The sequence below is a fragment of the Arachis hypogaea genome, chromosome 8, assembly GCF_003086295.3.
Source record: "Arachis hypogaea cultivar Tifrunner chromosome 8, arahy.Tifrunner.gnm2.J5K5, whole genome shotgun sequence".
Taxonomy (NCBI): Eukaryota; Viridiplantae; Streptophyta; class Magnoliopsida; order Fabales; family Fabaceae; genus Arachis; species Arachis hypogaea.
The window spans coordinates 44,752,764-44,768,980 of record NC_092043.1 but is presented as its reverse complement, the minus strand read 5'-3'; the positions used below and the strand labels follow the sequence as shown (position 1 = coordinate 44,768,980).

The window sequence follows — 16,217 nt, the reverse complement described above, 5'->3', positions numbered from 1 at the left end:
TCAATATCACCATCATTATCATTATCAATTTCTACCACCACCACTATAATCATTGCTAATTTTCAATCTTATTTTAAATAAATATAATTAACAACCCCAATTTAAATATCACTTAAAGAATTTAAATTAAAAAAACAAAAAATTAAAAAATTAAAAGAAAGACAAAAATAGACCTAAAATGAGGCAGGATGAGGGTTGGAGGTGAGGCAAATGACAGGAAAGACGATAAGTAATGGCCAAGGACGATGTAGAGACAAATGACAATGTTGGACGACGTTCTTTGTGGTCACAGTTATGGCAGTGTTTGGCAGAAACAACCTTTTTCGTGTTTGCGATTACGACAATATCAAATCTGCAATGACAATCAACCACTCTAGTCACCAACACTCTTTTTTTCATCACTAGACGAAGACAAAAATGAAGGAGATAGAGGAAGCAAAGACAACATCGTCAGAGACAGTGGCACCAAAGAGGAGAGAATGAGAAAGAGAGATCCAGAGAGAGATGTTGATCTTAGAGATAAACACGAAGTGCTTCATTTGTGTAGCTACTTGATAGATATGGGATAAATGATGGAGGATGAGGATGAAACAGATTTGGAGAGAAAGAGTTGAGACATAATAGCAATGAAGGTCAGAAGAGATAAAAAGAAGAGAAAAAAAAAACGTTAATGTAAGTTGGACAATTTTAAAATTTTGAAAAATTAATAAGAATAAAGTTGTTTAAAAATGTATTTTAATATGTGTTGCAAGTAAAATATTTATGTCTCTTTTATTTTAAAAAGATACCAAATATATATTTTTTATGGGTAGTTATGTTAATTGTAGCTCTCTTGAATTTGTCTCGCAAAATAAATAATATACATGTATTGTTGTGTGTGTCTTTGATATATATGGACATGTTAGGAAATTATTTAATTTTTTAATTTATTTGTACGCAATGCATATATTAATTATGATAACAAATTATGTTATTTCAAATCAAATGATTAACTTATGTAACGGTAATCTCATTTATTGTTATAAATGCTAAATTGAATAAGTCATGATTATTTTTTATTTAGAATTAAATGAAAATAAAATTATATATTATCTTTATGGGTTTTAAATATTATTTTTATTTGGACTATAAAATTTAATGAATGCCATGCTCAAACATAAATAGTGACTTCAAAGTTTTGAATCCAATATACCAAAACTATTTCAACAATTCTTTTCTCGATCAAAATTGCAATTCAGCCATCCTAAAAATACAAAAGATTTTAGTTGAAGAAGACTTTTTTATTAATTTTTAATTTTTAATTTTTATAAATAAAGATACATTTCTATACTATGATATATAATTTTTGGTTATTTAATATAAATAATTTGAATTATAAATAATTTATTTCAACATGGACATGAACTAAACGCAATGCAGGAGGCACAAACTTAATAGAAGGACAACTTATTATGAAATTTTTTATAGACAAACATAATAAAGTTTGCCCTAATCGCATTTTAAGCGTGTCCTAATCCTATTTTTTATTCTAAATTTGAACCCATTTACATTATTAACAGGGTTAAGTACTTTTTTGTTCTTAAGATTTGGGATCAAAATTAAAATTGTTTTCGACATTTTTTATATTAAAATTATCCTCAACATCATAAAATGTTATAAAATCGTCTTTTTTATTCTAAAAAGATAAATTTACCCTTAAAAACATAAATTTTAAAATTAAAAAATACAAAAAATAAATTATAAAATAAAAAAATTAAACTCCATTCTCCTTCTCCATTCCAGATTCCACCATCATCTTCAGCTTACCCCTCCCTCATCAACATCCTTTCATCTCTCTCATCTATTCCTAAAAAGACACTCACACAGCTGCGCCGCCAGCTTCCTAACCGGTGCCGACGAGCTTCCATCCGCAACAAACCGCCGCCTATCAACTCGCCGGTGACGACGACCACAGCCACCACGAAGGGAGTCTCGAGCCCCGTCGACCAAAAGTGCCCCACGTTCTCAAGACTTCTTCACTGGCGACGACGACTACGGCCTTACGAACGGAGTTTCGAGCACTGTCGTTACCCCGCTCAACCAAAGCTCTCGACCCCTGACTCCATGCCGTCCGTTCCTCCCGACAAAGTAATTGACAGCGTCTTCTCACAGCAGAAGACGACATCAAAAATCACGCAAAGGTAGCCCGTCTCTTCCTCGTGTCCAACCATATCCTCCATCATCTCTAATCCACTTGTTTGTGTTCTGTTTGTTTTCTCTTTTTTTTAACCATTAATTGAAAGGAACGAACATGAATAAATTAATTATTGTTAATGTTGTTGTTGTTAGCAGAAAAGATATGAGAATGGATAAGAAAAAAATTATTATTATTTTTTTCTGTCTTTTCTTCTATTGTTGTTGTTGATACTTGGTAATGTTGGTGGATTGTGAGAAGGAGTTTGTGGGTTGCGTCTGGTGGTGAGAGATAAAGATAGAGGTGTGGATGACTAGGTGCGTATGATGGTGGGTGGGTGAGGTTCAATGGATCTCGTGCATATGAAGTAATTAACATCCCTCTTGAACTTTTGTAATGGAATATTATCTTTAATTTCCGGAGATGGTGGCAAAGTTTCCACATCTTGTATTCCATTTATCCTAGTATCTTTTGTAATGGATTTGTCTAATGTAACTGGAATGAAGAGTTTTGTTGGGCAAAAGTTTTTTAATTTTAAAATTTATTTTTTGTAAGGGTAAATTTGTTAATTTTATAACGTTTTGTGACATTAAGAATAATTTTAATACAAAAAAATGTCGGAGACGATTTTAATTTTGATCTTAAACCTTAGGAACGAAAAGAGTACTTAACCCTTGTTAACAAAACTCTCTCCAATGTACGATTTAAAAATTATTTAGCTAATTTTTAATTTAAATTTGGATTTAAAAGAGATCAAATAAAATCCTCTTCGGTTTAATTAGTTGAAAATTTTCAAAAAAAAAAATTATTGATAAATTTGAATTTAAAAAATTATCTAAATTACAAAAAAATATTTATTTTTGAAAAAATAAATTCTTTTGATTTGATAAACTAATAATTAATTTATGAAGAGTGTTAGGGACCAGCAGATTTTATGATTTATAGTTATTAATTAGTCATTAATAATATTGTGAAATTTTATTTAATAATAAAAATTTATTTATTTTTCTTTTGCTAGCTAAATACTAGCCAAATTTTAATAAAAGTACTTATTCTCTAAATTTTTTTAATTTATTATTTGTCTAAATTCTATTTAAGATTTTGAACTGATTAATAAATTATTGATTATTTTATATACTAAATAAGATTCAAATTTTTTATAATTATTTAAACAAATGAGTAAATTTTTTCAGCCTAAATTGATTGTTAGTACTTAGTATTCAATAAATATTTTTGAATAATATCTAAATATAAGTACTATAAGATTATCCATGTGTTTAGAAGTGATAAAAGAAGAAAATGAATGGCCAACAACAATTGACAAAACTGATCTAGTGTCAATTATTGTAAGTTTAGAAGTGACCTTAAAGAAAGTGCTTCACTTAAGTAAGTATTACCCATCATTATCCAAACACGTGTCAATGGAATGGATAATGGAAAATCGTTACAAAGAGAATAGATGTTAAAAACTTAAAATCGAATTAAATTTTAAAAGTTTTCTATTTTTATTTTTTATAGTTTCTATTTCACTGTCTAATTTTATTTTCTTATTTTTTATTTTCAAAATTTTATAAAATAAAAAACCAAACAGGTCCTAATTTTTCAAATAACCATTGGCTAATTTATATATAGTATTCTGAATAATATACATAAATATTTAATACATATCTAGATCACATTTCACATATTAAAGCGTGGCAAGAAGACAAATAATAATACTCTGGTCAATTATAATTTTTAAGTGTTTTTTTTCATAGGCTGATGAAATTAATTTATTTTTTCTATGTTAAAAAGAATGAGAATCGCTTTGTCATTTTTTTTAACGGGACAGAGATAACCTTGTGTATATATAGATCTCTAAAATAACATGTAAGTTATTCTTTATGATGTGTCATATTTTAATTGGTTATTATCTTAACTATAGTTGAGTTATTTTATAATTTATTATTTTAGATGGGTAATTGTATAATTTTTTAAAATATTAAAATTCTACCCCGTTAATTGAAGCACGTTCTCACGCAATCTCTTTTTACAGTAACGGGTCATTGAATTCTCATGACTCGTAACTTCTCCGTTCTTCCCAGTATAGCCAGCGTCGACTTCATTTCTATCTCTTGTCCTCTCACTCAATTCCTTTTTTGGCCATGACCATGAATCACTCCTTACCAATATCAACATCATTAATGCTTAGTTCAGTTATTAAATTTTTTTATTAAAAAAATATATTTTTATTTAATTACATGATAGAATATATATTCATATGTAAAATATAATATAATAAAATAAATCTATTCAAAATACTTAAAAGTATATTTAAAATCATGAACATATAAATATAATAATAAAATTTGTACTCTAACTAAGTAAACATATTTTTTATCATACATAAATTATTTAAAAAATAAATATATTATTAAAATTAATAATACAAATTTAAAATAATAAAATCCAATTTTTTTACTGTATTTTTTATAATATTTTTATTTTTTTAATTTACAATTTATTAGTACTTTATTATTTAATTAATGATTAAACAAATTATTTTTATAAAAAATTATTTTTTGTATTATCTTAGAGAAGAGACCAATATAATAGTTTAAAAAATAACGTAAAAATAAAAATATTTAATATTAAAATTTTTAAATACAAAAATAATTTGTATTAATATTTAAAAGATAAATATAAATATATGCATAAAATAAATAAAATAGTAAAATGGGAGTACTCATGAGAAATAAATAATTATTTTTATCTTCTTTATTTATTTTAAACATATATTTTATATTTATATCTTGAATATCTATACAATTTATTTTTGTATTTAAAAATTTTAATATTAACTATTTTTTATTTAAAATATCATTTTTACATTAATTTTTAAACTGTTATATTGGTCTCTTCTTTAAGATTATACAAAAAATAATTTCTCATGAAAATAATTTGTGTAATCATTAATTAAATAATAAAATATTAATAACTTAAAAATTAAAAGAATAAAAATACTATAAAAAATACTTGTAAGAAAGTTGAATTTTATCATTTTAAATTTGTGTTATTAATTTTAATAATTTATATATTTTTAAATAATTTATGTATGATAAAAGATATATTTACTTGTTTAGAGTACAAATTTTATTATTATATTTATATATTTCTGATTTTAATTATACTTTTAAGTATTCTGAATAGATTTATTTTATTATATTATATTTTACATATGAATATATATTCTATCATGTAACTAAATAAATATATATTTTTTTAATAAAAAAAATTTAATAACTAAACTAACCATTAATGATGTTGATGTTGGTAAGGAGTGACTCATGGGTCATGGCCAAAAAAGGGATTGAGTGAGAGGACAAGAGATAGAAATGAAGTCGACGCTGGCTATCCTGGGAAGAATGGGGAAGTTACGAGCCATGAGAATTCAATGACCCGTTAATGAATGATACACTATAGAAAGAGATTGCGTGAGAACGTGCTTCAATTAACGGGGTAGAATTTTAGTATTTTAAAAAATTATACAATTACCCATCTAAAATAATAAATTACAAAATAACCCAACTATAGTTAAGATAATGACCAATTAAAGTGTGACACATCATGAAGGGTAACTTACATGTTATTTTAGAGGGGTTAGATAGAATTCACCATTTATATATATATATATATATATATATATATATATATATATTATTGTATAAAACACACATTTTTTGGTTTTTCTTATTTTTTATTTATTAGTTTTTATATAAAAAGTGATAAATATTGTTGTAAAATAAATAAATAAAAAAATAAATATAAAATAGAGAAATATAAATATACTCTTATCTCACTATAATAGAAGTGATTATATATTTACTATTATTATATATATTAGGAACCTATAAAAGAGAAAGAAGAAAAGTTTTGCATAAAGAGAGAGATGTTTATTATTTATGTGTGTATCCTCCTTCAGAGCAAAACTCCTATTTATATGATCACCTTTTTAAACTTAATTAATTATACAATTTCTCTTGATATTCTCAATAACATAGAGAAATGGTCATCTACCTCAGATTCATTTCACACTTATCACAACACTCTCTCTTAGATGACCATTTAGGATTATGCCTCGTTAAAACCTTACTAAAGAAAAATCCAATAAAAAAAAATTTTAGTGAAGGAAAAAGAGTATAATATCCTTTGACGGGGACTGCCTCATTAGAAACCTTGTCAAGAAAAATCTAATGGGAGAAAAACCTGACCAAGGAAAAAAAGAGTACAGTCTCCCCCTCTTGTCGACATCATTTAATGTCTCGAAAATGGCGCATCTCAATCTAATGTACCAATCTTTCAAAAGAGTATTTTGGGAGTGGCTTTGTAAATGAATCTGCCAGATTATCACTTGAGTGGATCTGTTGGATATCAATTGTCCTTTGATTTTAAATATCATGAGTGAAGAAGAATTTGGGAGAAATATGCTTTATTCTATCACCTTTGATATATCCACCCTTAAATTGAGCAATGCATGTTGTATTAACTTCAAACAAGATAGTTGGATCTATCTTATGGTCAATCAGTTCACATGATGACAAAACATATTGAATCAAATTCCTGAGCCAAAAACATTCGCGACTAGCTTCATGTATCGCTAGTATTTCAATATGACAAAACATATTGAATCAAATTCCTAAGCCAAAAACATTCTCTCATTCATTGCTTCAATATGATATCCATTTCGGCGAATATCTTTAAACTCAACAAGTTTCTCAGAGAATTGGTAGATAATAGTGCATTATTTATTATGAATTTTATTCCTCTAGGAAACAAAATTATAGCTCTTCCGGAATCTTTTATCACATTGTCAAAGCCAATAATATCATTACCATATTCTTCTTTTGGCACAAGATGTGTAAAATATATATTACTTTAGAGAATGGTGTACGAACTTGCACTATCCGCAAGGCAAAACATCTTCACTATATGTTCTTGCCATTCTTTTCAAAGACAAATAATAATAGAATAAGTAGAAATATTTGCTCAGTAAAATTATTTCCTTGATTGAAAATATTTTTATAAGAAGTATAATATTTACTAAAAATTTTATTATTATTAGTACATTGAGTAATGTTGAAATTCAAATGCATAAAACTTAATAAGAAGTTTCTTACATTATTTATTCACATGCACACTTGCACATATTAAACTATTCTATCATTGATCAAATAGCCAATATTTTCTTCAGAATCCTCAAAGAAATCAGATACATCATAATGAGTGGTTGAATTTTTAACATCATTTGAAACAAAATTCAACTCTTTTCCTTTGTCATCCTTTTTAAAAAACGCTTGATAAAGATCGACTAGGTGTCTTGGGGTACGACAGGTACATGACTAATGGCCATTTCCACCACAACGAAAACATTTATCCTCAATTGATTTATTTTGCCTATTGTTTCTTTCTTTATCCCATTTCTGGTGAGATTCTTTCTTGCGAACATAATTCGTTTTTCTTCTATAATTTTTCTTACTACTAAAATCTTGCCATTTACCTCTTCTGGGGTAATGATTTGCCGCATTTATTTCAGAAAATGGGGCAGCGCCAACTGGGCACGTTCCATGATTTCTTAAGAGCAACTCATTGTTGCGTTCAGCAACAAGAAGGCAAGAAATTAGTTCAAAATATTTTTAAATTCTTTTCTCGATATTGTTGCTACAGGAGCACATTCGAGGCATGGAAGGTTGAGAAAGTTTTCTCTAACATATCGGACTTTAGGAAGTATCACCGTCTTTTGATAATTGTACATTTTTTCAAAATCTTTTCATAGATCTGCAGAATCTTTTAATGTGAGATATTTATTTTTCAATCATACGTTAAGATGACGACAAAGAAAAATTATGACTTTGGCTTTATCCTTCGGAGATGTATTATTTTCAATCTTAATGGTATCTCCAAGATCCATTGAATTAAGATGGATTTTAGCATCTAGTATTCATGATGAATAGTTGTTTTCAAATATAACAAGAGCATTAAATTCAAGATGAGAGAGTTTCCACATAATGAAAATTTGTCACCTGAAGTCTTCCTAAAATTTGATTAGAGTCACGTACTGATAACGTATTGTAAAATAAATAAATAAAAAAGAAAAATAAATAAAAAATAAAAAATATAAATATGCTATTATCGCCCTATAATAGAAGTGATTATATATTTACTACTATTATATATATTAGGAACGTACAGAAAGAGGGAAAAAAATTTTGTATTAAGAAAGAGAAATATTTATTATTTATGTGTGTATCTTCCTTTAAAGCAAAACTCCTATTTATATTCATATAAAAAGGTTACCTTTTCAAACTTAATTAATTATACAATCTCTCTTGATATTCTCAATAACATAGAAAAATGGTCATCCTCCTCGTATCCACTTCACACTTATCAAAACAAATATAACATTTTTCCTCTCTCTATATATATCCACTCTCGCTCTAAATATGACTGTGAGGAAACAAAGAATTAAGAATGGAAGAAAGCAAAGGAAGAGTGTGTGTTACAGGGGGAACAGGTTTCATTGGTTCATGGATAATCAAGAAGCTTCTTGAAGATGGTTACTCTGTTAATACAACTGTCAGATCAACCCCAGGTATTAAGAACCAACCATTTTGTTTGTTGATTGTTTCAACCAATGTTATTGCTTCAATATTAACATTTTTGCTATTCATTAACAAGTATATAGTATCTAAATTACAGTTCTCTACTTCTCTTTGTGGAAATAATTTAGTTTCATTTAGGTTTTATGATTGCTGATTTTGTTCTTTATTGAAAGTGATGAATTTAGCTTACCAGATTTTATATTCACTTGTGCTACTCAAATAACTAAATACTGAAATTAGTAATAATTAATAAATTTGTTATTAAAATAATATCATATCTTAGCACAAAATATAATAATAATAAACAGAATTTTCAAATTACTTAAAGAATTTAATTTTGACACGTTATTAGTGTTAATGTAAAACAGTTTTACACATGCATCTAATTATATAATGTTATGTTCGTGTGAACGATTATTAAAAATAACGGATGTAAGCACATGACTTGATATTAAAATAGCACTGTTCTTTTTGGAGTAAGTTCTTGTATCAGACGAAGGAGTAACTATGAGTTGAACTTGAAACTTGATTCATAAACCAAAATGACAATTTTGTTTTTGATATTCCAAATTAAGCAGAACACAAGAAAGATGTTAGTTTCCTCACCAACTTACCCGGATCATCCCAGAGGCTTCGAATTTTCAGTGCCAATCTCAGCGAACCATCGAGTTTCAACGCAGCCATTGAAGGTTGCATTGGAGTTTTCCATGTTGCCACCCCATATGACTTTGAAGACAAAGAATCAGAACAAGTATTAACACAAAGATCCATTGATGGTGCACTAGGAATTTTGAAAGCATGCCTAAATTCCAAGACTGTGAAGCGAGTTGTTTATACTTCAAGTGCCTCTGCTGTTGTTAGTTCCAATAACCAAGAACATAACGAGGCGTTGGACGAAACTGTCTGGAGTGATGTCGATTTTGTCAGAGCTTCGAAGGCTCCGGCTTCGTCGTACGCAGTTTCGAAGACACTAACGGAGAAGGCAGTGCTGAAATTCGGAGAAGAGAACGGATTGGAGGTTGTGACAATTGTTCCAACTTTTGTTTTTGGACCCTTCATTTGTCCTAAGCTTCCCGGCTCTGTTAGTGCTTCATTGTCTATGGTATTTGGTAAGTCATTATGCGCATCAAATTCTACTAATTTTAAACTAACTTTTACAAAGCCTCACCAATATTGATTCATACTACTGCAATATTTTGTTTTGCCTTATTACATTGTGCTTTAAGATTTATAATAAAGGGAAATTTATTCAGGTGAAAAAACACTATTTGGTTTGATCCTTGAGACACCTATGGTGCATGTGGATGATTTGGCCAGAGCACATATATTTTTGCTTGAACATCCAAATCCTATAGGGAGGTACAATTGTTCATGTTGTTTGGTCACTGCTGAAAGGATGTCTCAGATTGTTGCTACCAAATACCCCGAGTTTCGTGTCCGGATACCATCTCTAGAGTAAGTTCTTTTCTATCTTTATGTTTCATTGATTTGAATTATGATTTGTGACTCTCTCTCTTCTTGCAGCTGGTTCAAACAAATTGAAGGTACCAGGATGACGAATTTATCATCAAAGAAGCTCATCGATGCTGGATTCGTGTACGAATATGGACTTGAAGAAATGGTTGATGATGCAATTCAATGCTGCAAGAACAAGGGTTACTTGTGACTTTTGTGATGATTGAAACTTATTTAATTAAATAATTTCAAGATGGCTATCAGTTTGTAATGACTTGAAGTTGGAGTGATATGAAAGAAATTAATTAAATAAGTTCCAAGATAGCTATGCTAATGTTGGTTTATGTAATTTGAGCTTTTTTTAGTACAAAAGATTTTGCAAATATGTACATTCAGAACATTCAGCTTCTTAATCGAGATTGTTAAATGGCTGAAACAAGAAACATTATTGTTCAGCACTCATTGATAGCAATTAAGTTAAATCCCTATAGAACATGCATTTTCGCTTGTTATCAAATGTCTCAAGGTTAATTGGTTAAAGGATTGTTAACAAGACTTCTCGAATTCAACATCAACTATACACTTGACGATCCAAAATCCAAATCTTCTCAAACCTTTGTATCTTTTAGCCATGAAACAAGTAATAAACCAACTGAAAGAAGAGATGAAAACTGTAATGATAGCTAAGCTAACAGAAAAGACTACTGTTGGGCTACATACACCATATCCAACTCAAAATTTTAAGGTATTAAGTTAACGAGTCTCTCATCTTATAAACTGCTTGCTAGCACTTGGACCACTCGACCAAGTTGGTTAACTAATAGAGAGTTTCACCGTCATCATAAGAAACATGCCAACCGAGTCTACAAGGGGGTGAATTCTCATCATACTCAGCACAACAGCTCCATCTTCTCTTCCAATTGGCGCGGCCAGTGTTTGGTCTGTTATCTTTGTCATTCCATTTGTAAACTATAACTCCAGATTTATCGCTCCATTCCCCATCTATTCCTTGGTGCGGTGGCGCCAACGAAAACAGACCCTTCTCCCCTGCATATATATATTTCGGTTTAAAGAAACAGTTACGAAATCCGAAGATTGGGGGACGGAAATGCATACCGTTGATGTGGCCGTGGAAGGAGCAAGAAATTGGGGAATTGTCTTGGTCTGAGTAGAGAGTGTGACATCTCAAACAGCGTTTCTTGGTTTGCGACTGAGAACAAGACTTGACCTGCAAAGTACCATGGCCATGAAGTAGGTTCGGAGAGAAACTGATTGCAAAAGAAACCATCAATAACTCAATAAGCTCCTTCCTTTTTAGTAGCGCTGATGAATGGCTCTATCTCCTTCAAGATAGGGAGACAATAAAATATTAATTTAAACAGTTTAAATTTATTTTATTTTATTTTTATTGATTTTAATAACAATTAATAAATATTAAATAAAATAAATTTAAATTATTTTTTACTAATACTTTTTTATTATCAAACATTTTGGCAACCAAGAAGACAACTACTGCCTTCTAGTGAATTCACTTATCCATTTTAATTGGAATTAATATTGGTATTTTAAATTAGTTTCTAATAATTTTTAGATGTCTGCTATACATACGAGCTATTTTGACTTACAAGTCTTACAAGTTGGCACAAGTCTAACAAAATACACGCGCATTACTCCCACGTTCAAGAGTAAATATATGCACGTTATTTAACCTTAGCCTTTTCATTCGTTGTTTTACCTACGTTTATCACTGTCTTGCTTCGTTTTTTTTTTCGATTTTCATGGTTTTTAAAATCAAGTTTTGAAATCTTTTTTAAGATAATGGAATTTCAGAAATACACTCAAACGATTATAGAAGTACACTCAAACGATTATAGAAATACACCCAAAAAATTACAGAAATATACCCAAACGGTTACAGGAATTCATCCAAACGATTATAGAAATACGAGATAATTACAGAAATACACCCAAAGGACTTAAGAAATACACCCAAAATTCGTTGAAGTATACCTTATACATAATTCAGAATTCTTTCTCTTTCTCCTCCTCTGCTGCTTCTTCTTCTTCATTTTCTTATTTCGTATTCTCATAATTCTTTCTGGGAGAAAAGAATTAAACAAAGAAGAAAAAAATACATAAAGTTGCAAAATCAAAAAAAGAACGAGGAGAAATACGACGATGAAGATGAAAATATTTCAAAAACAATTTCAGAGCTTGATGTCAAAAAACAATGGAAATCAAGAATAACGAAAAAAGAAAATAGAGAGAAGCACGTAAATAAAGAAGGAGAAAGAGAATGCAAGAAATTCGAAAAAGGAAACGAAATCCTTTCAAAAATTAAAAATTTGTTAGAGACGCATTTGAGCGTAATATCAATTAGAGGACTTATAAGACTTGTATAGCAGAATCATATATGTAGAGATTAATCCTAGTTTTTGCACTAGTAAATTCATTTTTAATGAAACAAATCATCAAAGATGCCTTTGAAATTTGAATTATAGCCAACATATACCTTCTAAATTTATTAGTAAAAATATATTTTCAAACACAATAAAAAGTATTTAATGTTAAATATATAGTGACACATTTTTTGCGATTGAATTTTGATATTTTTTTAAGTATGATTAAAAAAATATAATATTTTTATTTTTAGAATTTGATAATTTTATATTAAAAAAACTTTTTGACATTTTTTTGGCAATAGTCAAATATATTTTAAAAAATAAAAAATATTGTTACGGTGGGTAACCGGAGATTAATAGGATGGATGGCGTAGGTTGGCCCAATCGTCCGCGGATGGTGAGCTCCGAGTTGGTTTGCACGCTGGAGCCTCCTTCCGACTTATACGCGTGGATGAATGGGGGGTGGTACCTGCAAAGACACTCCGATGCCTAAGTCAGCAAGGGTGTTAGCAAGTCTAGAGAGTATTGGCTTAGAGATACTTGAGGGGTGTCAGTGTATTTATAGTGGTGAACCAATAACCACCGTTGGAGTAGTGCCGTATCTTTAGGGTGTTAACCGCCCCACTATCTTGGGGAGGTTAAGATATGGCCTTATGAAGCGGTTAGAGAGATTTTAGGGGCGGTTACTCATTTGAATGAGTGTTTATCTGCCAGCTAATCTCATGTCCGACTTCTTTAGAGTAAGTCATGGTTGATACCGACTTCTTACGTGAAGGTCGGTACTTAGCTAGGCTTAATCCTTCAGACTAGGCCTTTTATTTGGACCTGGGCCTTTGTCATTGGGCCAGGGTATGAACAGTGCCCCTACTTGAGCCCAAAGTCTCTTTAGAGCTTGGGTTCAAGTATTTAACTCGGGTTCGTAGCCGACTTTCTTGGAGGAAACACAGGTTTTTAAACCGACGTGATTTTCGCGACCTTTTGTTTCTGACAGTTACGTTAATTCAAGCGTCGTGTCCGTTGGGGAAGCGTTTAGGGATTGAGGGCTTTGGTAACGGTGCAATCTCATTAATGACTGCTCCGCTTTTACCATTATGCCCCTTAGCATGTTTATAAATACTTTCCCTCTCTTTCATTTTTCCGTTTCTGCAATCTTTCAAACTTCTTCTTTCCTTGTTCGTGCTGCATTTTTGTGCTCGAAGATTTCTGCTTTTTCCAACCTTCACTTTTCGGATAAAGGTTAGCTTTGCTTCTTTCATGTCATGCCTTATGTTTGCATGCTTTTGTTTTGTGGGTGGATAGGTTGGTCTGTAGATTTTGGCTTCGTATCTCTCCTCTTTAGGGACCGTGTTTTTTGATTTTCTTTTTCTTTTTTCTTTTTGTAGGTTTCTGTCACCTTTCATTATATAAAGAAAAAATGGCTTCTGTAGATGTTCTTTCTCAGTGGGTTGATGTCACGGTCCTTGGGGAGGAACCCTTGGTCGACGCTGAGTTTATTACTCATCTTCGTACTCATCACAGGCTTTGTACTTCGGAGGAGGACGAGCCAAAATATGAGTTGATAACCCCGGGTCCGGAAGACCGGGTTTGTTTTGGGAGAGTCAATGAGGCGGCCCCTCATTTTTTCTTTATGTATGAATGTATGATCACCCGCTTGGGTGTTTTTCTTCCTTTTTTGGATTTTGAGATATCTGTTTTGCACCACTGTCGAGTTGCCCCTACTCAACTTCACCCCAATTCTTGGGGTTTTCTGAAGATTTATCAGTTTGTTAGTCACGCTTTGGACTTTCCGACCTCTTTGAGGATTTTCTTCTTTCTTTTTCATATGACTAAGCCCTTTAGTGGGCTAAACAACAAACAGCAATGGGTATCCTTCCGAGCCATACAAGGTCGGAGGATTTTCACTCTTTTTGACGAATCCTTCCATGACTTCAAAAATTATTTTTTCAAAGTGCAAGCTGTAGAGGGTCACCACCCCTTTTTCCTGGATGAGCATTCTTCCCCTCGCTTTCCCCTTTATTGGCTGGAGGCCTCCCCTTGTGAAAAGTATGGTCTAGATGACCTGGACGAGGTGGAGGCGGCCATTGTGGGGTTTTTCCGAGAAGCGTGGGGGAGGGCCCCATACTTGGATACTAGGAAATTCCTCCAGGGGACGCCGACCTTTGTTCGGTCGCAACTAGGTAGTAAATGCATTTTCTATATGCGACTTGTTTCTGTCGACTTGAGTTTTTGCCGACTTGTAAATTTTGCTAATTATTTCTTTTGCAGATATGGCAAGGAAGAATGCTCAGGAATCTTACCAGAGAGTTCAGGAGGCTAAGGCAAAGTCTCGGGCCAGGGCCGGTGGTGCCAGGACAATCGTCTCCCCTCCTCCTCCTACTCCTCCTCCTCAGAACGTGGGGACTCCCTCTCAGCCCATTGTGATTTCTTCTTCCAGCTTGTCCCGACCACTTCCTTCTGCCCGACTTCTTTCTGAGCCAGAGAAGAAGAAGCGTAAGACTTTAGAGTCTGGCTCTTCTTTTGATGGTGGGGTTAAGGCGGATGCTCTTGCATTCGTCCGAAAGAACATCTATCCTCATATAAGTATGGATGATGTTTCTGTTCGAAACCACCTCACCATCCTGGCTGAGGAGAGTTTTCGGGCGGCGGGTGTTTGTGGCAAGCTTTTGGATATCTTCGAGAAGACTCCCCTCAGCTCTTTGGGGGTAACCTCGAAGGTTGAAGAGTTGGAGGGGAGGCTTCTTGCTTACCAGGATCATGAGAGGGAGTTGAGGGAGGAGGTAGCTAAATTGAGGGAGGAGAGGGATAGCCTTCGAGAGAAGGAGAGCAAGCTGCGGGCCCAATGTACTATGGAGGCGAACTTGAGGAAGACAGCACAGGACAGTTACTAGAGTTTATTTCAGGATCTTGTGTCTGTGAGGAAGGATTTGCTGAATTCTCAGAATGCGTACGCCGAGTTGGAGGACTCTATCGCTGATGGTGCCGAAGAGTCTTGGAGAATTTTCCTGGAGCAAGTCAGAGTTATTGCTCCCGACTTGGATCTTTCTCCTTTACATCCTGATAAAGTCGTTATTGATGGTGCTATCGTGGATCCTCCTGTCCCCGTGGTTGTTTCCGAGTCAGAATTGAAGACTCGGGGGCAGAGGATTATTGAGTCCCCTCCTCGTCCAAAAGATGTTCCGAGCTCTTCAGTTATTCCTCCGACTTCCTCTTCAGCTTCTCTTCCTGGTCCCGGTGGCGCTCCTCCTGACTCTGGTGGTGGTGATCCGTCTACTCCTCTGCAGAAATGACTTTTTTATGGCTATATGGGGGCTCGGCCTGTGAGTCCTCCCTTTTTTAAACTCATTTATATGTTGTTTGGTGACGCTTGAACAATTTCTTTTGGCCTTTTAAGGCCGTAAACAAAATATTTCGGCAAGTGCCCTTTTGAATAAGGGTTTAGATTAACAAAATAAATACCCTTTTTTGGATAAGGGTTTAAGTTACCTTATGCGTGTATGCTTTTCTAATTTAAAACCCTCTTGATCTTTCTCTGAAAACCTTTCCCTTTGG

General features: G+C 32.0%; 1 protein-coding gene and 1 long non-coding RNA gene across 2 annotated transcripts; one reads left to right on the top strand and one right to left on the bottom strand.

Moving 5' to 3' along the window:
- The first annotated feature begins 8,473 nt into the window (after positions 1–8,473).
- Positions 8,474–10,738, top strand: LOC112707704 (vestitone reductase). The gene is made up of 4 exons (XM_025759597.3): positions 8,474–8,801; positions 9,390–9,920; positions 10,065–10,266; positions 10,336–10,738. The coding sequence occupies exons 1-4, from the start codon at positions 8,681–8,683 to the stop codon at positions 10,475–10,477; spliced, it is 996 nt and encodes a 331-aa protein (XP_025615382.1). The 5' UTR covers positions 8,474–8,680; the 3' UTR covers positions 10,478–10,738.
- Positions 10,739–10,772: 34 nt separating this feature from the next.
- Positions 10,773–11,723, bottom strand: LOC112707705 (uncharacterized). Its single transcript, XR_011865040.1, has 2 exons — positions 11,383–11,723; positions 10,773–11,313 (listed from the first exon to the last, which is right to left on the bottom strand). It is a non-coding gene; the product is annotated as an uncharacterized lncRNA (long non-coding RNA).
- Between the last annotated feature and the right edge of the window lie 4,494 nt (positions 11,724–16,217).